The 23,890-nt window shown below is 46.9% G+C and overlaps 1 protein-coding gene across 5 annotated transcripts in view; it reads right to left on the reverse strand.

Annotated features, from left to right (window-relative positions):
• Window positions 1-23,890, reverse strand: part of CFAP57 (cilia and flagella associated protein 57) — an 84,472-nt gene that overhangs the window by 8,809 nt on the left and 51,773 nt on the right. For all 5 annotated transcript variants that reach the window (XM_017541742.2, XM_017541743.1, XM_037743169.1 and 2 more), the window contains 5 exons: window positions 22,931-23,074; window positions 17,274-17,390; window positions 15,493-15,627; window positions 15,269-15,412; window positions 7,024-7,156 (listed from right to left, as the gene is read on the reverse strand). In XM_017541742.2, the coding sequence (XP_017397231.1) occupies window positions 7,024-7,156; window positions 15,269-15,412; window positions 15,493-15,627; window positions 17,274-17,390; window positions 22,931-23,074 (673 nt within the window). The remainder of the gene's footprint in view (window positions 1-7,023; window positions 7,157-15,268; window positions 15,413-15,492; window positions 15,628-17,273; window positions 17,391-22,930; window positions 23,075-23,890) is intronic.

Below are 23,890 nucleotides of genomic sequence, written 5' to 3' on the forward strand. Positions count from 1 at the left end.
TATTTTTAGTAGAGACAGGGTTTTGCTGTGTTGGCCAGACTGGTCTTGAATTCCTGACCTCCAGTGATCTGCCCACCTTGGCCTCCCAAAGTGCTAGGATTATAGGCATGGGCCACTGTGCTTGGACAATAACAAGTGTCTTAAACCTCTGAAATCTAGCAGACTTTCCAACAGCAAAATTTCAAGTTCTAAATTCAGTCTTCTTGACATCAAACTATTTTTTTTTTTGGATACTAGGTTCCCTGAAGTCCAAGAGAGCTATATTAGGCTTATTTGTTACGTTAGAATTATACAAGAAGAACTGTCAAACGTGAGGTGGCATTTAACTTTCTTGGGGTACTATTTATGTAAATATGTTGTTAATATGTATTCCATGATTGTACGACATTCCTGAAATTCTGATATGTCTTAGTGTATGTTGTCAGTAATTATTGTTGTGTTAAATTGTTGTATGACAAGAAATAACCAAATTACCTTATCAACTCTATTGTTCACTATGGCTATCCTAAGACTTTTATCATTCACAATCAATGTTTTTCTTTGATCTTTCATTAAAAAAAAAAAAAAGAAGTGACTTATAATTAGCTACAGTCCAAGGCTTGTTTGTTGAGAGTTCATGAAGAAGACTCTTGAATGCAGGTTTCGGATAACTTTGTACATTGTGCTATTGGATTAGAGAAAACTTTCAGGGCACTAATTGAAAGGCTGATGTGTTCATAAAAGATTGCTAACCCAATATGAAGCATTGCAGGAGGTCATTGTATAGACTCAACTCATGGAGGACATAAATAATTTTTTATGGCTTCTGTTGTTTGAAATATTGCTGATTCTTTTTGTTTTGTTTTTCAGAGTCTGGAGAATCTTCTTTTGAGCTATTTATAACTTTGGAATATACTTTGAGTGTATTGAGTATACTTTTTATAACACATTTTCAGTCGTATTTCTCTCTCTTCCTAGTTTCTCCAGAATTTGTAAACTATTTGTGAATACTCTTAATTCACAGCAATATGTTTGTTTGCATATGTTAATAACCATGTTTTCTTTTGTAATGGAACATAATAGAAGGAACTGGTTATTTTGTCAGGGCTTTGACTGAAATGGCCTTGTGAGATGCTCTAGCAAAGCCAATTTGGGAGAGTCTACATGGACAATGATTCTTGTACATTATGTTGGTAATCAAGCCAAGTATATGGGACTGAAGCTTAATTTTGCAGGTAGACTGGTTCTGCTGTAATTTGTATTTGGTGGAAGTGGGGGACTGGAGAGACAAAGACTGCTTCAGAAGAAAACTCTATATTAGATTAAGCTTTGATTCTCAGGTGGCCACATGGTCACCCATGGTGTGGAGCTGCCTACAACACCCCTCCTCAGCATGAAGCAGCCAGAAAGATTGACAACCAGATTCCTCATGATTAAGGAACTGATAAATAGAAAGGGGGTATTGAAACCAGCCCAATGGGCCCAATACTCCCACAGACCATTGTTTTTGGATAAACATAGAAATTGACCCTTCTGCTATTACAGCTTGAAACTTGTATTGTTTTACCTGAGTTCCTTCCTCAAGAAAGGACCTTCAGTTCTCTTAAAAAAAAAAGTATCAAAAACTAAAACTCACCGGATCAGGGCACCAGATGCCCCCTTGCCTCTCCCTAATTCTTGTTTTTTATATATTGTTACATTTCTTCCCTACTATTTAAACCCCTAGTTTTAGTCATTTGGAGAGATGGATTTGAGACTGAACTTCCATCTCCTCAGCTGCAGCACCCAATTAAAGCCTTCTTCCTTGGCAATACTTGTCTCAGTGACTGGCTTTCTGCAGTGAGCAGTGGCAGGGCCTAGGCCAAAGCTCAGGTATTTTGGTAACACCAATTCAATCTCAACTCTTTGGTAGTTGTGTAAATGTTCTCCCATTAGATACTTAGATATGATACCAATTTCATCTTCTCCAAGTGTCTTCTGACCTACCCAGTCTGGACTGATTACTCTCTAGTCCTGTGGCAAAGTTATTATCTGGCTATCTCCTTTCACCATCATTTTAGGAATTCTATTTCCTCCTCTTATTTGCGTCTTATTTAAGTCCTATGCCTTTCTTCTTGGTTTACTTCCTTTATTTGGCAAAGAGCATTCATTTGTAGCTTCCTGAGAAAGTGCATGGCAGGTAAATTTATTGAGACCCCTATATATCTAAAAATGCCTTAATTCTACCCTCTCCCTTGATTGAATATTTGCCTGGGTATAGAATTTTGGATTGAAAATCATTTTACCTTGGAAAATTAAAGATATAGGTTCATTGTTCTCTAACTTGCAGCTACTGTTGAGAAGTCTAATGAAATTGGGATTTGCTGTCATTTGATAGTTTCAGATCCTTTACTGCCAAAAGGCTAAATGAAGAAACCATTTTTTTCATGGTGATAGATATGTGGATGATATAATCATTTTTAAAATTAAAAATATTTTAAAATTGTGTTAAAATATACATAACAAAATTTTACCATTGTAAGTGTACAGTTTTGTAACCTTAAGTGCATCCACATTGTTGTACAACCATTACCACCATCCATTTCTAGAACATTTTGTCTCGTCCAAATAAAACTGTGTACACCCATTAAACACTTACTTCCCATTCCTCTCTACTCCCCAGCCCCTGGCAACCACCAGTCTACTTTCTATGAACTTGAGTACTCTAGACACTTCATTTAAATGGAATCATACAATACTGTCCTTTTGTGGCTGGCTTATTTCACATACTGTCTTCAAAGTCCAGCCATGTTGCAGAATGTGTTAGAATTTCCTTCCTTTTTAAGGCTAAATACTATTTTATTGAATGTGTATGCCACCTTTTGTTTATCCTTATCTATCAATGGACACTTGGCTGCTTTCATCTTTCAGCAACTGTGAATAATGCTGCTTTGAACATAAATTTACACGAGTTTCTGGCTTTCGGTTCTTTTGCATATATATCCAGAAGTGGAATTACTGGATCATATGGTGATTCTATTTTTAATTTTTTGAGGAACTGTCATATTATTTTCCATAGTAGCTGTACCATTTTACATTCCTACCAGCAGTACACAAGGGTTCCAATTTCTCTGTATCTTTGCCTACACTTGCTATATTCTGTCTCCTGTTTTTGTTTTTTATAATAGCCATACTAATGAGTGAAAAGTAGCATCTCATTGTGATTTTGATTTACATTTTCCTACTGATTATTGATATTGAGAATCTTTTATATACTTATTGGCCATCTACAAATTTTCTTTAGGGAAACGTTTGTTCAAGTAATTTGCCCATTTAAAATTTTTGTTAGCTGGGTGCGGTGACTCACGCCTGTAATCCCAGCACTTCGGGAGGCCAAGGCAGGTGGGTCACGAGGTCAAGAGATCGAGACCATCCTGGCCAACATGGTGAAACCCCATGTCTACTAAAACTACAAAAATTAGCTGGGTGTGGTGGCACGTGCCCATAGTCCCAGCTACTCGGGAGGCTGAGGCAGGAGAATTGCTTGAACCTGGGAGGTGGAGGTTGCAGTGAGCTGAGATTGTGTCACTGCACTCCAGCCTGGTGACAGAGCGAGATTCCATCTCAAAAAAAAAAAAAAAAAATTATTGTTGTTCAGTTGTAGTTTTTTATATAGCCTGGATATAAATCCTTTATCTATATGATTTACAAACATTTTTCTCCTATTTGCTGAGTTGCCCTTCCAATCTGTTGATAGTGTGTATGTTTGTGTCTGTTTTTTAAGAGATGGGGTCTTTCTATGTTGCCCAGGCTGGCCTCAAACTTCTGGGCTCAATCAATCCTCCTGCCTCAGCCTCCCAAGTAGCTGGGATAATAGGTGTGTGCCACCATGTCCAGCTATTGATAATGGTCTTTAATGCTTGGAACTTTAAACTTTTGATGTAGTCCAATTTATCTGTTTTTTATTTTGTTGCCTGTGCTTTTTGGGTCATTCACCAAATAAATAATTGCCAAATCCGATGTTACGAAGTCTTTCCTCTATGCTTTCTTCTAAGAGTTTTATAGTTTTAGCTCTTCTGTTTAGATCTTGGATTCACTGTGAGTTAACTGTTGTCTATAGTGTAAGGTAAGGATCCATCTTAATTCTTTTGTATGTGTATATCCAGTTTTCCCAACATTACTCGTTGAGAAGACTGTCCTTTCTCCACCAAATGGTGTTGGTACCCTTGTTGACAATCACTTGACCATATATTTGAGGGTTTATATCTGGGCTCTATATTCTATTCCATTGGTCTATATGTCTGTCTTCATGCCAGTATCACACTGTTTTGATTGCTATAGTTTCATTGCAGGTTATGAAACCAGAAAGTATGAGACCTCCAATCTTGTTCTTTTTCAAGATTGTTTTGGCTATTCAGGGTACCTTGAGATTCCATATGAATTAGAATGGATTTTTCTGTTTCTGCAAAAAAGCCATTGAGGTTTTTATAGGGATTGCGATGAATCTGCAGATCACTTTGGGTAGTATTAACATATTAATAACAAGTCTTCCAATCCACTAATTGGTATTTAATTTTCTTTCAGCAATGTTTTGTAGTTTTCAGTCTTTTGCCTTTTCAGTTAAGTTTATTTCCAAGTATTTTATTCTTTTTGATGTAATTGTAAATGCAATTGTTTTCTTTTTATTATTATTATTTTCTTTTTATATAAAGATGGGATTTCACCATGTTGCTCAGGCTGGTCTTGAACTCTCAACCTCAGGTGATCCGCCTGCCTTGGCCTCCAAAGTGCTTGGATTACAGGTGTGAGCCACCATGCCTGGCCAATGCAATTGTTTTCTTAATTTCCTTTTTGGACAGTACATGGTTAGTACATAAAAGTTGCAACTTTTTTGTGTGTGTTGATTTTGTATCCTGTAATTTTGATTTTTGATCCTTTATATAAAAACTTTCCTTAACTCCTTTGGAAGTCTGGAGCATTATTTTTTCCTTATACCCTGGTGTTCTGAAATTTCAAGATGATGGACTTGATGTGGGTCTGTTTTTAGCCACTGTGTTGGATAGTAGGTGGATCTAACAGCTTCTTAAACAGATTTATTCTGTTTTCAGCCCTACCTTTACTTCCACCTACAGAGATATCTGCTCCTGATCATTCCTGAGCCTTTTGAGGGTTTTGTGGGATACTTTAGGTTTCTTCTAGGTTCCCCACTTTGGCTTCTGGGTGGGGATCGGGATATACTGATGAAACACAAGTGACAGGAGTTGATATTTGTTGAAGTTGGGGACTGGGGTCACAGGAATTCATTAGACTTCTCTCTCAATTTTTGTGTATGTCTGGAAATCTCCATGATAGTAATATGAAGTATCTGGCTATATCATATGGCATCCTGAGGAGGTCTCAACTAAATATTTGTTAGGATACCTGGACATATTTAAAACTTTTTTTGTTTTTGAGACAGGGTTTTGCTCTGTCATCCAGACTGGAGTGCAGTGAAGTGATCATGGCTCACAGCAGCCTTGACTTCTCAGGCTCAGGTCATCAATTTTATTCTAAAATCCTCCCACCTCAGCCTCCCAAGTAGCTGGGACTACAGCTATTTTTTGTAGAGATGGGGTTTCACCATGTTGCCCAGGCTGGTCTTAAACCCCTGGGCACAGTGTTCTGCTTGCCTTGGCCTCCCAAAGTGCTGGGGTTACAGGTGTGAGGCACCGTGCCTGGCCCGAAACATTTTTAAAGAGAAGTTTTGGAATCGTTCACATCTGTGCTTAATTTTCAAGGGAAGATGGTTTCACGTCTGAGAAGTCAAGTATCTCAGTCTTTAAGACACAAGCTATGCTCTCCCATCAACTCTGTAGGTCTTATTTTGCCATTTCAAGTACTACTTAGGGTTTACTCTTATCTCAACTTCAACCCTAGCCAAAAATGCACAAGACAACCAAATTATATATATATATATATTCTTATATATGTATTCAATTTTGTAATTAAATATATGTAGTTATATAGTTGAAGACTAACGAGAAGTTGCAAAAATAGTACAAGTTTCCCGTGTACCTCTCAGCCAACTTTACCCCATCATAATCTTATGTGGCCACAGTGCAAAAGACAACTGACACTTCAGACACCCAATCCATAGCTATGGGATGTTTCAGTTCAAGCCTCTAATCTTTATTCCTGAATGTAAACCACCAGAAAACAAAAACTTGAACCATGTTGGCTTAATTTGCCATAGAGATGCCTTAATCTCTTGGTTTTTACTGATTGTCCAGATAACAAGTGGATACTTAAAAAATGCTTCTTTGTGGCCTGAAAGCCTGCATCTATAATTAAAGGCTGCCCATTGTTACTCCACATTCCTTTCCTAAGGATCCATGTGGTAAGTTTCTCAGAGAACTTATTGTCAGGGAAACGTTTGTTTCTCCAGAGAAAAAGCTCCCTTTTGCCATAAAATGAGAATGATATAAACTACCGTATTTTTTTGTTTCTCTTTTTGCCTTGGCCATCAAAGAAATTCAGAGAAACTTTAGGATATAATTGCAGTAACTGACTCATTTAATATTTATGTAATTATTTCCCCTCTCCCTTTAAATAGCTTCTCATCTTTCTTTTTGTCTTCATTTTAATTGTACAGGTTCACAATCCCTTATTCAGTATTCCAAAATGCAAGAAGATCTAAAAATGGAGTGCTTTTTTAAATTCAGGAAGCTTAGTGTGAATATTCATATGTCACTACAGAAATACTAAAATGCTTGATTTCAGGGCACTGCCCCAGACCCCTCTGGGAATGTTATATAAAGTGTCCACTTTCTACAATCTGAAAGATTCTACATTCTGAACCGTAGCTAACCTCAAGGATGATAGCCAGGGAACTGTGGACCTGTGTGTTTGAATGTGGGAAAGCCCTCACAGATTCCTCAGATGGTAGGCATGTGGCCTGGAGAGGATCCCAGAAGGCCATATGTGGATGTGACCTGATATAGAAGTAAGCCAAAGGGAGACCTGCCTGCAGCTGCCATCCATCCCTTAATCCCAGTGCCCATCTCCCCTGGCCACTGGTGACATTACCTGTCTCTGAAACTTCTTGTGGTTGGACTTTCTTGGTCAGTTTCAGAGCTGCTTCAAGGTCATAGACTTGGGACCGAGTGAACTTCAGCTCCCTGCGGAGCTCATTAATTTCCTTGATCAGAGAGACATTTTCCTGCAGAAAAGAAGGAAGAGAGAGGGAGCGTGGAGTGGATGGATGAGTGGTTAGTGGGCATAGCACATGCCCTCCTAGGGCTGAGTAGGTGGGGAATGGGCAGGGTTAGGTCTGTATCCAGAACTGTGGATCTTCTGTTGGGCCTGAGCCTTTATTCCAGCCTATTGTTCAGCCTCTTAAGGTACCAGCTAACTTACCTTCAGGTGCACTCAGCACTATTCCCATCCATCCATGCTTGTTGCAACGTCAACAGCAACAACAATGCTTTTCTAAGCACTTTTTATATGAGTTTAAATGCATCAAAATAAGCCTACGGCTGGGTTGCTATTACAATCACAATTTTACAGAGGAGAAAAGTGAGGCACAGAGAGAGGTATGCAACTTGCTCAATTACATAGCTAGCAAGTGATAGAGCCAGGATTCCAACCCCAGAAGTGTGGCTCCAGAGCTCATAAGCACTGTGCTATATTTTATTCATTTTTCATTCATTTGCTGAACCCACATTTATAAGCTATCTGGTAAGTCCATGGAATGCAAACAGAAATAGGACATGGTCTGCTCTCAGCATGCTGCTGTTTAGTGAGTAAAACAGAAAAGTAAATGGATAATTAATATCTGCTGCATCCACTGGAAACTCACTTCTTTTATTTGAATTTGACAAGTAAAATACCCATCCATCCATCTAATAAATGTTTTTTGAGTACCTATAATGTAGTCATCCAGTATTATGGAGAAACTGTGTTGATCCTAGGGTATAGAGAGTAGATCTTAGCTTCTGCTCTTGAGGAGTTTACAGTTTAATGAGGGCTGTGGGCACAGTTTAGTGTGGTGGCCACCTTGCTGTGATGGAGGATAGGGCCTAGAGGAAAGATGCTTAGTTCTGCCTGAATGACCAGGGTAGATTCCTAGGAACTGACCCCTGGGCTGAGCTTGAAGGAGTCACCAAGGAGAGGGTAAAGGGTGTCCCAGACAACTAGAACAGCAGGAGCAAAGGCACAGAATATGACACAGCTGATGGGGATGGGGGAGACCGCAGCAGTCCTGCATCACTGGAATGCAGAGTGAGGAGGGGAGTCAACAGGAGTGACGATGAGGCTGCTGGAGGCCTGGTGGTGCAGGATCCACACAGTCTCTTCTCTCCTCTTTCCCCACACCTCAAATCTCTGCCTGCTATTTCATACCCAGCACAAGTACTCCAAGGAGGAGCCCCATCCCTAAGGGCCCAAAGAGACTGGCCACTTTGCTTATAGAGCCCACAGCCACAGCAGTCAGCCTGTCTACAGTAGTGCCTTGTGTATGACCATACAAATACATCACCTAAACACCTTGTTAGATGCCACTCTGACTCATAGGTCTCGAATGGGCCCTGAAATCCTGCACTGGACTCCCAAGAAATGCTGCTGCGGGTCTGCAGGCCAGACCACACTTTCAGTTGCCAAGCCCTTGACGGTCTGCATACCAGAAAAGGCAACTGCAGGCCAAATCTACACAAAATGGACCTGTGCCAGGAACAAACTGTGTTTCTACTTGGGACATTAGCTCAGGAGTGGTAGCTATGGAGTCGGGGCCCAGAGAGCAGGATGGTCTTTTTTTTTCTTCTCTTTTTTTTTTTTTGAGATGGAGTCTCACACTGTTGCCCAGGCTGGAGTGCAATGGCGTGATCTAGGCTCACTGCAATCTCTGCCTCCCAGGTTCAAGTGATTCTCCTCCCTCAGACTTCCGAGTAGGTGGGATTACAGGTGCCTGCCACCATGCCCAGCTAATTTTTTGTATTTTTAGTAGAGCTGGGGTTTCACCATGCTGGCCAGGCTGGTCTTGAACTCCTGACCTCGTGATCTGCCCGCCTTGGCCTCCCAAAGTGCTGGATTACAGGCATGAGCCACCGTGCCTAGGTTTGAACAGGATGGTCTTAAGCACTGTTCTCCCTGACCTGTGACTAACAGTTCTCTGCTGTGGGGAGGTACCTGTGGAGCCCAGGAGGGAGCAGGGGTCGAGCTAGAGACACTGCAACAAATTCTTTTCCCCCAGAGACACTTCATCTAAAGCACAGATCTATACCTTTAGACTTCCAGTATATTACTTAATTTCAGTATTCATTACAATGCAGTTTGGATGTTTGTCTCCTCGAAATCTCATATTCAAAACTGATCCCCAGTGTTGGAGGTAGGGCCTAGAGGGAGGTATTTGGGTCATGGGAGCAGATTCTCTCATAAAGGGCTTGGTGCCATCCTTGTGGTAACGAGTGAGTACTTGTTCTATTCATTAACGCAAGAACTAGTTGCTTTAAAAGAACCTGGCCCCTTCTCCTCTCCCGCTCCCTCTCTCGCCATGTGACACGCCTGTTCCTCTTTTACCTTTCATCATGAGTAAAAGCTTTCTGAGCTCTTGACCAGGAGCAATGCTGGCGCCATGCTTCCTATACAGCCTGCAGAACTGTCAGCCAAATAAACCTCTTTTCTTTACAAATTAGCCAACCTCAGGTATTCCTATCAAGGAATACCTTATAAATTCCTATCAAGGAATACCTGAGGTTGGCTAATTTATAAGGAAATTCTCTCTTTTGGATGAAATGCCCAGTCCTCACAGTCAACCCCTCATTCTCCATGCTAGCATTTGTACTTGTGTTTCTATGAGTCAGATGTTCTCTCCATTGAATGTTTGACCCTTTTAGCCAACCCAGGCCTTGGTGATCATGGTGTGATGGGTCCCCCCCAGGTTACTTAAGGGTGTATGTAGACTGCCTTAACCCTCAAGGCCAGGCAGTTAGCCAAGACCATAGTGCCCAGCTGAAGAGCAGGTGTCCCTGATAACCCAAACGTCCTGAAAGATAACTGAAAAACCTACTAAGGAAAACAGCCCCATGGCAAATACTCACTAGGCAAAGAGCCAGGAAATTAAGCTTAAAAGCAGCTTGGAGATGTGAGGCAATGCAGATCTCTACAGCTGTCCCACTGCTGCCCAGAAGTGCCCCACACAGAAGACCGAAATAAACTCATCTGCTCATCAAGCTGGACTTGACATTCTTTGGGCTCCCCAGTTTGGGAGGAAAGATGGGGAACATTACAGTCCCAAATTTTCTCGTAACAGTGATGGATTTCCCACATTCCCCTTCCAGATGCTGCCTGGTAAAACTGCTAGATCCTCCCATGGACCTTCTCCTTGCAGACTTTGTATCATGACATGATCAATTCAATACATATTTATTGGGTTATAGATTATAGACCTTGGACCCTGCCTTGCATGTTAGAGGTGCTCAATAAACATCTGTGGAATGGATGAGCAAATGAATAACTAATGCAGTGGATGCCAAATCGAATAAGATGAGATTCTTACTAATAAGGAAGTTACAAGCCAAGAGGTAAGGGCCAGTGAAAGAGACCAGAACAGAAGGGAGGGGGGATCTTAGAGCCACAGGGGCAAGCTTGCTCACTTGAGGTGTCTCTCCACTTCGCCTTTCATTAGGCTTTGCTAAGCTTCACTTCTCCCCATCCTCATTAAATAATGCATCAATAATCATCAGAATAAGCACTAGAAACTGAAAGCACAATTCGAGTTCTCTCAGTTTGCATCTTCAGTTGCTTCCTCTTTTTGGTCATCTCCGTTCATTCTGCCACTGAGTCCTGTTGATTTTGTGTCTGAGCTGATTCTGCTGTTCATGCTTCTTGCTGGTCTGTCACCAGCTCTCAGTGCTCTCCCCTGTTCTGCTGCAAAGGCCCGCCCAAGTGGAGCCCTGCCCTGGCTTCTCCCTACCCCGCCACCCTCTGCAGCCCCGTCACTGTGATTGGGATTTCTGGTTCCCAGCACCCGGCTGCCAACCTCTGACATCCTCACGATGCTCCCTCACCTAAACGGTCTCCAGGGCTTGATCCTTGCTGGATTGAGGCCCACCACTCAGTGCAGCCTGACTCTCTTGTTCTGTTCATTCATTCGTTCACTTACTCATTTAAGAAAAGTCATCTAAGAACCAGTTCCTGAAAGCTTACACTGCTCACTGTGCCAGACGTGGGAGGTCCTGCTCAGTTTCAGTGCAGAGCTGCCATGAGAGATTGAAGGAGGGGCCCGCCCAGTGTGAGGAGGGCTCCCAGGGGAGGCAGAAGAGAAGAGTGTTCCAGGCCGGGGGCCTGGAGGCAGCAAGCAGAACCTAAGGCAGCAAGAGCTTGATGATAACGGTAATAAGAGTAACCACAAGTGCAAGGGTTGACTGGATCCCTGCAGTGTATCAAACAGCGCACATGCAGCCCCTCAGTTCAGCCTTACACCAGCCTCGTGAGGAAACTGAGGCCGTACCTCAGTGGTAGAGCTGGGGTCTGAACCCTGTTGTGCCTCCATCCAGAGAGCCCCGTTCCTCCCTGACTACTGCTTTCCAGGCTCTGCTTTCCCCCCTCGCATTTACGTCACCTCCATTCCAGTACCTCACATAGTATGATGGCGAAGGGCACTCCCAGTAAGTGTTGGGCTCCCCGCAAAATGTTTTCTGGGATGGCCGGTGTTCTGAGGGGTCCCGAGGTCACACTGAGGTCAACTGAATTAAAATGCTTTGGGTGGCTTTGTGAATTAAAAATGTGAAGGCAATGGGTTTGCTGAGCCTTCTCTTCCTGATCTCTCCCTGGTCAAATTGGCCTCCAAAAGCCCCTCCAATCCTCCAGGCTCCCACCCAGGTCTATTCAGCTGCAGAGGAACTCTGACCTGGGGTACACCAAGGTGCCAAGTCTTGGGGGATGTGAGGCTGTTTATGTAAAAAGCTTTTTAAGCAAAGGGACTCTGCCGAGAGCGGTGCAGGACTGCCTTTGGACTTTGGAACAGCCTGGTGAGCCTGGCAGGTGTTTCCGACCTCCGTACTGAGCAGAGGGGTGGGAATGGCTACAGCGCCCCCTAATGGCATAGCCTGAGTCGATACCTTTAGGATATGGCAGCACCTCACAGCCTGGAAAAAGCAGGCAACAGATTTATTCCATGGACTTGGAATCCTTGCATCAGTGACATCTTTCTGGAACCCACAGTTAGTGGGCTCACCATCTGCCTAACTGCACAAATGAGCCATCCTGGAATCCTTCTCCGTTCTTCCAACCTCCCTCCCATGTCTAACCTGACATTTTTAGTTGTCGTTTCTACTCTGAAATGCCTTTGGACACCACAGCTTTCCCCTTTCCAAGTCCTTCTCATCACCCTTAACATGACAGTCATTTCCTAATGGATTTTTCTGCCACCCGCCTCTTTCCCCACCAGTCTTCCCACCCTGCCAATGGAGTGTTTTGTCTTTTCAAAACAAAGACACCCCTACCTAAGGTACCTCGGGTGGAGCCTGTTTACAGGACAAACTGTACTTTTTGGCATGACATGGAGGCCCTTTTCAACATGACCCTCAGCCACCAACCATTTCTGTGGGTTCTTCTCCACCTGGACTCTCTTCTCTTGGACTCCGGGGTCTCTAAGCACCCCACAGGCCTCACTCTTCTCTGCTTTTTCTAGGTTGTTCCCTCGGCCTGGAAGGCTCTTCCCCCACTTGTTCCATGATGACCCTCTACTCATCCTTCAAGACCCAGCTCAAATGTCCCTTGCCCTCAGAAACCTTCCATAAGTCCTGACGGCATCACTGAACCCCATTTCCAGGATGAGCCCACACACGGCATACAGTGAACTGGGCAGTAATGGTTTCTATCTGGTCCAGGTTCCTGATGATGAACTCCTTGAGGGTGGGAACACTATCACATTCATCTTGGAATCCTCCGTGGCTGACACAGACCTTGCTGCACAAGAAGCCCTCAAAAAATGTGTACTGAATGAATAAAATGTGTGTCCTAGATGTTTGTATCTCATAGCAACTCTTATTTTCATATCTGCCAGTGTGCTGAGGAATGGAGTGGGGAGGCTGAGCTCCTGTCTGAATATACAAATGAGACAGTGACCTCATTTTCTGTTATTTTCTAATGACTTACTCTTAGAGGCCATGTTTGCCACGGCCTTCCTAGCTTTTTTGGATTGAAGTGCCAGGGCCCTGGCAACCTGAAGATGAGGTCCAGCCAACTCCTGACCAGCACACATCAAGGCCACCAGCTGAGGGTCTGGAATCGGTTATGCCATCCACCCTCCACCCCCGCCACCTGCAGTCCATAGGCACCTGTGGCCCATCCCGTGACAGGCTCCTAGGCTCTCCCACCAGATTGCTACCTTGGTTCTTGAATAGGTCCTTTGCTTGGATGATGAGGATGGAAATTGCCTTTTTGAGCACTTATTCTGTACCAGGCCAGTGCCTAGTGCCTTATATTCGATCTTGCAAAAACACCCCCTTCCTTCAAGTTGGTGTTTTCTTCCCTATTTTACAGATAGGGAGGGTGGCTCCTTCAGTCAGGCAGTTTACCCAAGGTCTCCTGGCAGAAGAGTGCCAAGGTAAATCAGGGTCGGCATAGTGGTTTTGAAAACTTGTTTTTAAAAAATCTTCCAAACTTTTTGCCAATAAAAAAAGCCCCACTATTATCAGCAAGCCGTCTCTTTCTGGTTGAAGGGGTGGGGACCCGGAGACCTACACCCCTGCCACTCCCACACTCCCTTGTCCTGGGCCCCAAGGGCTCCCTGCAGTTGCTGGAGTTACTTATTTGGATCCAAGGGACTCCCCAGCACACAGATTACAGTACTGCTGGAGAAAACATTCTTCCAGGGACTTCACTTGTTGATGGCTCCCTCTGCCGGCCATCTCGCAATGGCAGGGCTGGGCAGGAGCCCTGCTTGGGTCTCCGCTGCTTTCCACCCCATGCTGGCCCAGCACCTCCAGGGTATGGGGAAGCAGAACAAGACAGGAAGCCCGCCCAGCAGCCTCATGCTGACACTCGCACCCTCTGGCTAGCCTGTGGTCTTCCTCCTCCTACACCGATGTTTGCTTTGGCTGCTTGACATGGAGAGAGGGACCCAGTCTGTGTGGGGCCCCTCAGGCCTGTGCTCTGGTGACAGGGCACAGAGGGGGCTCAGCGATGTCAGCATCTGACAACTGCTCTGGCCGTCACCCTGGTTCCCCTCCCTGCTTGCTGCACTCCAGGCCCTTAGCAGCGGCTCAGTGTGCGGCTGCTGGTGTCTCAGGGCTCCATCAGCTGGAAGCACTTCTATCTCTGGGCCTCCGATCGCTTTCGTGGCCCAGGAGTAGGGCAATGGGTAGAGGGACCGGGCTGCTTTTCAGCGGGGACTGGTCGTAAGACGGCATGAGATGAGCCGTGCCTGGGTCTGGCCTGAATCACAGTGTGCTCTGCCCAGCTGTGCATAAACTGGCCAAGCTGGGAACTGGTTTGTTTCAATCTAACTGCAACCTGTTCTCATTCCAGTATTTTAATTATGGCATTAAAGAAACGTGAACATAAAAAGGTACGTGCTTTATAAATGCGATTCTGATGTTCCCTTTTGATACTAATTCACATTAATTGCCTCAGACAATACTGATACCCAAACAGAAATCTGGCAGAAGAATCCTGACTGGCAGTCCTGATAACGTGCCTGGGTGGAGGCGGCAGTAATGGGATCAGGTGCTCTGAGCAGCCTATGAAGGATCCAGGGAGGTGGGTGTGAGTCGTGTATTAAACCAGAGTGAGGCCAGCTCTGGGAGGGTGTGGCTAACTTGGGACCCAAGAGATAATGGTAGGGACCTGAGGCACCAGAAAAATCAGACGAGGCGGGGCCACGAGATACCAGCAGCAGAATAAAAGGGAGCAAAACCAAGTCAGGTGAAATGACAGTTGGGAACAGAAGAGAGAAGGGAGAGTGCTCAGGGGAGCTAAGATGATGTGGATGAGGGTCTAGAGGGCCCAGGGCTGACGAGAAGAGTGAGGCAGGACACAGGTGTCCTCTGGATAAAGGTGGAATAGAAAAAAGGAACGGGGTGCCTGGGGAAGGGAGGTGGGCATTGGTGGGGTGCAGCATGGAAGTGCCCAGCAAACCTCCTAGATGAGCCCTCAGCCATAGTCGCAGCGAGGATGAGCTCTGGGAGGTCAGAGGAGAGGAGTCAAGATAAGACTAGGGGGAGCTACTTGGTCCCCAGATGCCTGGGGAGCCCTGAAGACAGGTGGTCCCCGAGGGACCCTTGATGGGATCTCCCGTCTGGGACCCGGGGCGGAGGGAGCGCACAGGTACCTGCATGATGCGGACGTAGTCGGCGCGGTGCAGCTCGCCCTCCTTGACCACCTTCTTCTTGAGAGTGGCCAGGTTCCTCTCCAGGTGCTCCCGCTGCCGGGAGTACTCCTGCTGCAGGTCCGTGTTCAGCCCTGCGATCTCCACCTGACAGGCCAGGAGACTGTCAGCGAGGGAAAGGAGACCCCGGGAGGGCAGGATGTGGCAGGAGGGGAGGCTGGGCTCACCATGTCTGCTCGCTGCACGTACTTCTCGAAGAGACCTCGGACCTTCTCCTTCAGCAGCCGCGGCTCCTGAATATAGGCCACACAGTTGTGGAGGTCTGTCTTAAACCTCTTGACCAGCGCTTCCAAGTCCCGCTCCTGCAATCAGAGACATTTCCTTCTGGTGCTGAGGGGTGCCTGCCAGGTGAAGGGGCGGGGGCTGCAGGCAGAGGCTAAGGGCCCAGAAAGGGAAAAGAGACACCTCATCTGGGACCTATAGCTGACTGCCAGGTGCCGCACTGGGCATAGAGACCTAGACAGGCACACGGCCAACAGGTGGAGACACTGAAAGTCTTATATACCTGCCCTTGGCTGGGCACCAGCCTCAACAGCCTACATGGGGCTTCATCCTCAAGAGGCCACATAGGACTCCTTTATTGGCTCTGGATTGCTTTCAGGACCACAGGCCTTAAACGATGAAAGGAGGCTCACATGGCCACCCATATCCCTTTAGAGCCAAGGTGAATGGCGTCATTTCTCTCTCACAGATCCCTGGCCCGGGCTTCCATGTCCACCGCATTAGCTCACCCAGGGCGTACGTACCCTTCCCGATGGCTGCCGTGAGTGGGCAGGCTGCTTCATCCTCACACCTGGGCTAGCGTCCCCTCTTCATCTTGTTCACGCTTTTGCCTGTCTCTTCCCCAACTCTGATATGCAGAAAGTCTCTCCTTTCTCCTTTCCCCCATGGCCCTTTCTACACATTCTGTCGTTTTCTACCTCTTGATATAACTATTATGCACATGCCACAAATCCCCGATTGGCCTCGTCAGCATGGAAAGGGCAGGCTCTGTATCACTTCATGTTTGTGGCCCTGCAGCTGCTAGTGTTACCTACTACAAAGTTAATTAATGCTTACTGCAGAGGAGGGAAAGTCCCAATCTTTTAGACAGAGTCTCGCTCTGTCGTCCAGGCTGGAGTGCAATGGCACAATCTCGGCTCACTGCAACCTCCGTCTCCTGGGTTCAAGCAATTCTCCTGCCTCTGCCTCCCAAGTAGCTAGGACTACAGGTGAATGCCATCATGCCCAGCTAATTTTTGTGTTTTTAGTAGAGACAGGGTTTCACTGTGTTGGCCAGCCTGGTCTTGAACTCCTGACCTTGTGATCCACCTGCCTCGGCCTCCCAAAGTGTTGAGATTACAGGCGTGAGCCACTGTGCCTGGCCGGAAAGTTCCAATCCTATTCAATAAATATAAGGGAGTGGCCTCTGCTAGGGGAGGGCACAGCCATGTCCTGGCCCATGTCCAGAAAACCTAGATTCCATTATCAGCTCAGTGTGTACTACCTAGTTGTGGGTGCTGGGTGAAGTTTCTTAACCTCCCAATTTTGTGGGCCTAATTTTTCTTATTTATAACATAGAGAAACGGGAATTGATGATCTTTGAGGTTCCCCAGGTCTCAGCAATTTTTTGGTCGTCAAAGCCTTAAACCAGTGATGACAAATTGCCTCTCTGAGCACGTACTTTCCTCCACCAAAGAAACTAAATGCTACGAGTATTCCTACCACGCTGGCTTCCCACCTCCTTGATCACTTACCCAAAGTCATTTTATAGTCTCAGATGGGCTCAGTGATGTAAATCTACATGGGCCTGAAATCAGGCAGGGCTGGGAGCAAGTAAAGAATGTGAGATAAAATGGGAAACAGATCCTCGCAGTGGGCTGGCTCTGTCTCTTGGAAGCCAGCTGCCCATTGCAGACAGGTGCCAGATCCTGAATCCAAGAACTGCCAGACTCTGAAACCCTCACACCTTCTGTCTCTCTCTGCGCATCTCCTGATCGGTGGCTCTCAGTTTCTGCCACAACTCTGTGATGTTCAGCTCCAGTTGAGTGTTCTGCTTATGGAAATGCTCCAGTTCAGCTTCCATCTGTAGCGAACAAGGGAAGAGTCAGGAAGAAGAAAGAGAATGAAAACTGTATCTGAGAACTGTACTCTTTCCGTGGGGACACTGCCTGACTCCCAGGCGTCTCTTTTCTCATTCCCTTCTGCATCCCCTGGATCAAAACCTTTCTTCTACTTGCTTTCCTGACAGCTCCCCACCCCTTGACTGATATGCTAGACCAGCATCACGTGTTTCCATGGCCAGGCTGGGAAGGTTTCCCCCTGAGTCACTTTCCCTTTCCTTCAACCATGCCGATTACTTTATTTCCTTGAATTCCTTATAAATTGGTGACACCCAAGTACTGGAACCTCAACTCTAACCTGACGCAGGGTTCCCCAGAGAAGCACCTTCCTCGCCTGCTTTGTGAAGCTGTATGAGCCAATCTCGACCCTCTGGGGCCATGGGTCATTCTAAAGCAGAAATTTTGGAGGGACCAACATGTGGGCACCACCCAAGTAGGGCATAAAACAGCAAAGGGGAAGCTGAGAAGGAGCCTCAGCCTCATCATTCTGTCGAAAGGTCTTAAAAAGTACTGTCCTGTCTTCACAAGAAAAATAAAAAACCACCATGAGCTTCTGAAATATTTTTTTTTAGACAGAGTCTCACTCTGTTGCCCAGGCTGGAGTGCAGTGGTGTGATCTTGATCTTGGCTCACTGCAGCCTCCACCTCCTGGGTTCAAGCAATCCTCCAGCCTCAGCCTCCTGAGTAGCTGGGATTACAGGCACCTGGCACCACGCCCAACTAATTTTTTTTTTTTTTTTTTTTTTGTAATTTTAGTAGAGATGAAGTTTCACCATGTTGCCCAGGCTGGTCTCGAACTCCTGACCTCAACTGATCTGCCCACCTCGGCTTCCCAAAGTGCTGGGATTACAGGTGTGAGCCACTGCGCCTGGCCTGAAAGATTTTTAAAAATTCACTGTTGCATTTGTATTAACCAAAGTCATGAGGACAATAACCGGAGTGTCCAATTAGAATGAGACTAGCCATGCATGAGCTCTCATTGACCTAATTCCTGCCCAGAGCAAAGAAGTGATGTTTGACTTATGGACTAAATCTGGTGGACACTAGTGTTTCTGTTAATAGGGAGGTTTTCTGACTGTTGTAGGAGAATGGGATGGTTCACTGGGTTCCTTCGTGGCTGGGTAGAGTAGACCCCCCGCCAAGTCTATCCCAGGCCCTTTGGTCAAATTTCAAGGCTCTTGGCAACCTTCTAGGGGGGGTACCAGGAGACCCTAATGAACCATATCCATGTTCTAGACACAAAGGGGCAGCTTTTAGAAGAATGTTTTCCTCATTATTGGAAGCATTTTGTATAGACACAATAGCCCTTTGACCCAAAGTCTGGCATAAAGGTGGCACTCAAATATCTGATGAATGAACAAATGAATGAAGGGCAAGTGTGGTGGGCAAAGGAGAGCAATAGTGAGGGACATGAGAAGAACCTGGAACAACCTGCTTCTGGAAGAGGAATGATAAGAAGTAACTGTTGGCACAGTTACGTAGAACCGCCCTGCAGAGGTCACACACTGAATTTGGGTATTTGCACAGCTGAAGAATGTGCCCATTAGAAAGGGCCGCCCAGCTTGCTGTAGACTTAGGGATATAAAGCTGATGAAGAGGTAGTTTCTGCCTTCGAGAGGCCTTCCGTCTGCAGGGATAAGAAAGAAGTAAGTCAGAAGTTAAAGTGGAGCAGGATAAACACTGCACTCAAGGCAGAAAGCACTGTGCGTACACAGAGGAGGTGAGCAGGCAGCACCCAAAGAAGGAATGCGTCCGCTGGATTCAGGAGGAAGAATAAGCATTAGCGGACAAAAGGGGAAAGAGAATTCCAGGAAGAGAGAACAACCTGCGCAGAGAGGACCGGAGGCACGGGCAGACTGGCATATCTCTGCAGGCTGCAAGTGGTTCAAGATGGCTGCGGGCGGGGGGATTTGAAGAAGGGGTGACGGGAGGGACCGGTGAGGCTGGTGAGCTAGGTCATGCAGGAACCAAGGGCAGAGGCTCAAATGGGGAGAAGTTTGCCTTTATCATGAAAGCTCAGAGAGCCAGAGAGCCGCTGAAGGCTTGACCAGGAGTGGAATGACGTAATTTGCATCTTAGAGGGCCTGATGCAGAGGTGCTTCTGGAAAGAGCAAGACAGGGTCAGGCAGCCCAGTCAGGAGGCTGCCACTGTGGCCCAGGAGACAGATGATGGTGTCCTAGGCCAAGGCAATGGCAGCTGGAAGAGAGAAAGGGGCTTCTATTTGTGGGGCTCCCAAAGGTCATGTCAGAGTCCCCATTCTCTAAATCTCAGGCCAGCAGTGACAGATTAGGTTAGCATGGAGGGCATACAGGTGTATATTATTTACTTCTGTTCATTTTTTCCCCCCGACAAAGACTCACACTACCCTGAGAATAAAAATAATCTGTTTACAGAAACATTGGGAAGCATGTCAGATGTGAGTAGCTGGCTGGACACCCAGAAGCCTAGCCCATTATGTGGAAACAAGCATCTCTTTCCCAGTGTGGAAATTCCATCTACTTTTCCAAGTGTTTTTCATCATACTCAGAGATTCTCTATGGGGCTCAGGGAGGAGGGTAGAAAGCATTTTGCCCCTCCCCCCCAACATGGCCGGGGAAATCTGGCAAGGTCTGAAGGCATTTTTTGGTTGTAACACCTTGGGCAGGGGGTGCTACTGGGCTCTAGTGGGTGGAGACCAGGGATGCTGCTGAACATCCTACAACACACAGCACAGGCCTGCCACGACAGTTACCTACCTCAAAATAGTAACAGTGCTGAGCCTGAGAAACCCTGCCCTAGATGAGTACCTAAATGTGTGAACTAAAACGACAAGGCTCAGGAAACCCCTCCCTCAGGCAGGGCAAAGGGACCCCTGAATCATCAGAGCAAAGTTGGAAAAAGTATGTGAGGGGAGGCACCTGAATCGGGAAGTGTCACAAGAGGTTTTAGCTCTACAGCTGAACTGAGGGCTTGAGGCTTCCTTCCTAGGAGAGAAGGATCTTTATAAGAGATCCACAGTGCATGAACCAAAGGTATCTATGACCCCCAGAGGGAAGCCCCAAGGTCAGAGGCTCCCGGAAGCACCCAGGCCCAGATATCATCCCTGACAGCAACTGGCAGCAGCAGCAGGAGGCAGGATGGGCCCTGCTGGAATCACTCCCAAGGTGCGAGTGTATTCCCTGCTGAGCATCAAGGCCATGGGTGGCCTCTGTTACTGCCAGAGAAAGTGAATGGTGCCCCCAGGTGTGTTGGTGGGGGACCTAAGCTGACCATTAGCAAACAATGGACCTGACCTGAAATCCAGCTGACAAATGTGTCAAATGAGGAGGGAGAAATGGGGCCGTGATTTCCAGGGGCCGGTGGTGTGCTGGCCCTCCAGGTAGGTGGGGCTCTGCTCTTCCTCTCATCTTCTCAGGCTGTTACGGTCTGAACGTTGGTGCCCCCGACCCCAAATTCCTAGGCTGAAACCTAACCCACAAAGTGATGGGATTAGGAGGTCAGGTCTTTGGGAGGTGATCAGGTCATGAGGGCAGAGCCCTCACAAATGGGATTTGTGCCCTTGCATGAGAGGCTGGAGGGAGCTTGTCTGCCCACTTTTGCCTTTCCATCACGAGGACACACAGCAGGTGTCATCTATGAGGAGCAGGCCTGGACGCCAAATCTACTGGAGCCTTGGTCCTAGACTTCCCAGCCTCCAGTACCTTCAGCAATACATTTCTGTTGGCTATAAATTACCCCTTCTATGGCGTTTTGTTATAGCACCCCAAATGACTGACAGCTGCCATTTGGGGGCCCTGGAGTCACTCAAGAATGGCAGGAGGCCTCACAGAGGCAGGTCTGTGGTCAGCTGGGGGCACATAAGCTAAGAGGACAGTGTTGGCAGTTATGCAGGACCACCTTGTAGAGGACACACATCGGGCATGGGTATTTGCACAGCTAAAGAATGCGCCCATGAGAAAGGGCTGCCCAGAAGTGGCCTGATAATGACTTTTCCCCTGGCCCTTCTCATCTCAGAACCACAGAAAAAGTCACTGTCACAAGGACATGCCCTCCCTGGGCTCCCTGGCCCTGAACTGATCTCCACCTGGTTTCTTTACTGGGCTTACCAGAGCAAAGGCGTCACTGGGCAAACAGGCACCACCATGGCTCTTGCACATCCAGTTCTAGTTGGGTCATCAGTGCTCTCTGACACCCTTGTATCTCTTATCCTGGCTCAGCACAAACAATGAGAGAAGATGGAGGGGGAGCAGAAGCCTATTTTAACTAGGTGGTCAGGGAAGGCTTCCTTGAAGAAGTGGCATATAGGCTGAGACCTGAAGGATGCAAAGCCAGCCAGCCATGTGGCCATCTGGGGAAGAACCTTCCAGGCAGAGGCAGCAGCATTGCAGAGGCCCTGAGATGGAAAAGCGTAACTTCTGGGTACTGTCAGAAAGCCAGTGGGCTGGAGCAGGGAGAGGGAGCTTCGAGATGAGGCTGGAGAGGCAGGGAGAGGCTGGATCACGCAGGACCCTGTGGGCCTGATTGGGACTTCGGATTTCATTGTAGGTGGGAGGGGACCCCAGTGGGGAGTTCACTCAGGCCTCTATGTGGACACCAGACTGGAGGCTGGAGTCTAGTCCAGATAAGAGATGGCGGCTGCTTGGACCAGGGTGACAGCGGCAGCAGGAAAGGAGGGTTGGATGTGAGATCTCTTTTGGAAACTGACCAGATAGATGTTGGTGATGATTTGGATATAGGAGTTAGGAGAAGTGAAGAATCACGAAAGACTTCTACATTCCTGCATTAAGTAACTGGATAGATCATGGAGCACTAACTGAGAAATGGAAAATTAGAGGAATGGGAAGAGAAAAATCAATAATTCGGTTTTAGGTCAACAGGGATTCCCCTGTCGGCCGCTTGCTGCCCAGCAGGAGAGGCTGACAGGAAAACAGATGTTGCAGGGAATGGCGGGGTGTGGGGGACACGGGGGACCTCACAGGACTCTCAGAAACCCTTGTCCAGTTGATCTTGCTTCTAATCTCGCCTCTCTACCTTCATCCTGTTTGCTTCCCAGAACATATTCTTAATCATGCCACTCTTCTGCTCAAGAGCCTCTGATGACTTCTCATTCCTTATCAGATGAAGTCCAAACACCATGGCCTCACGTAGGGTCGCAGCCAGCACTTCAGTTGGAGAAGAAATGTGCTTGCTGGCGGGATAGCCTGAGTACATACTGCCCTCTGGTGGCCAAATGCCCAATAGCCGCATCTCCCTCAGGAGGGCACAGAGCGCTGCACACTGTGGCACAGCCCATCCCAGGTCCTGTGGCAAGTGAACTCCCAAGCGATTTGCTTTTGGACAACTGAGCCAGCAGCTGGGTCACGGCCTTCCCTGTTGCACTCCTGAGGACTGGAGGCTGCACACACCTTGGGAACAGAGAGGACTGTGAGGAGACCTCCCTCTCAGTCCCTGAGGCCAGCTAGCCTATCATGGAAGAAGAGACAAAGGGTCTGAGAGGCCAGAGTGTTGCAAATGGCATCTCACCTCCTGAATCTGTTCCTTCATCACCCTGATCTCATTCTCCCGAGGTTCTATTTGCTTCTTCAGCTCTTTTATTTTGTAGTCAAGCACAAACTTGAATTTCCCTAGTTCTTGATTTTTCTTTTTCAGATCATAAATTCGCTTCTCCTGGGGATGAGATGAGAGAAAATTGAGAGAGATTATAAGGCCCTGGTATACTGCAGCCCTTTAGGGCAAAGAGCATCAAGGCTATGGTTGAAGAGGTCACCCAGCAGACTCCTCTCCTCCCGTCGTCAGTACAGAGGCTGGCACTCTCCCCACGGGGCCACCACACAGACTCCTTAGCTTCTGTGCCAGGACTCTCATTCATTCACTCACTCACTCATTCATATTAAGTTGTGATCGACTATATGTTCCAGCGATGGCCCCCACAGCATCTCCCGCCCCGCACTCCTGCTCTTCTACAGTGTGACCTTGCTGCTTCTCCATCAGGAGATAGAAGCTAATTCCCTTCCCTTGCATCTGCCTGGACTTGTGACTTGCTCATAACCCAAATACTGCAGCGGAAGGGAGGCTGTATGGCTTCCAAGGCTAGGCCAAAAAAGGCCACACAGCTTTTATCTGGCTCTCTTGGGATGCCTGCTCTGGGGGAGGCCATCTGCTATGTAAGAAGTCCAACTGCACTGAGATATCCAGGCTGGTGGGCACATTAGGGGCTCTGATCAAAAGACCCAGCTGAGCTGAGCCTCCCAGACATCCCTGCCAAGGTGCCAGACGTGACTGAAGAAGCCACACTGGATGTTGATCTATCCTCCAGCTGTTTTGAGTCACTCCCAGTATTCCCAGCTGAGGCCCCAGATATCGGGGGCAGAGATAAGCCACCCTGCTGTACCCTGTCCAGATTCCAGGCCTGTAGGACCTGTAAGCAGAATAAAAGTTATTTTCAATCACTAAATTTTTCTTTTCTTTTTTTTTTTTTTTGAG

This window comes from Cebus imitator, unplaced genomic scaffold (assembly GCF_001604975.1).
Source record: "Cebus imitator isolate Cc_AM_T3 unplaced genomic scaffold, Cebus_imitator-1.0 Scaffold136, whole genome shotgun sequence".
NCBI lineage: Eukaryota > Metazoa > Chordata > Mammalia > Primates > Cebidae > Cebus > Cebus imitator.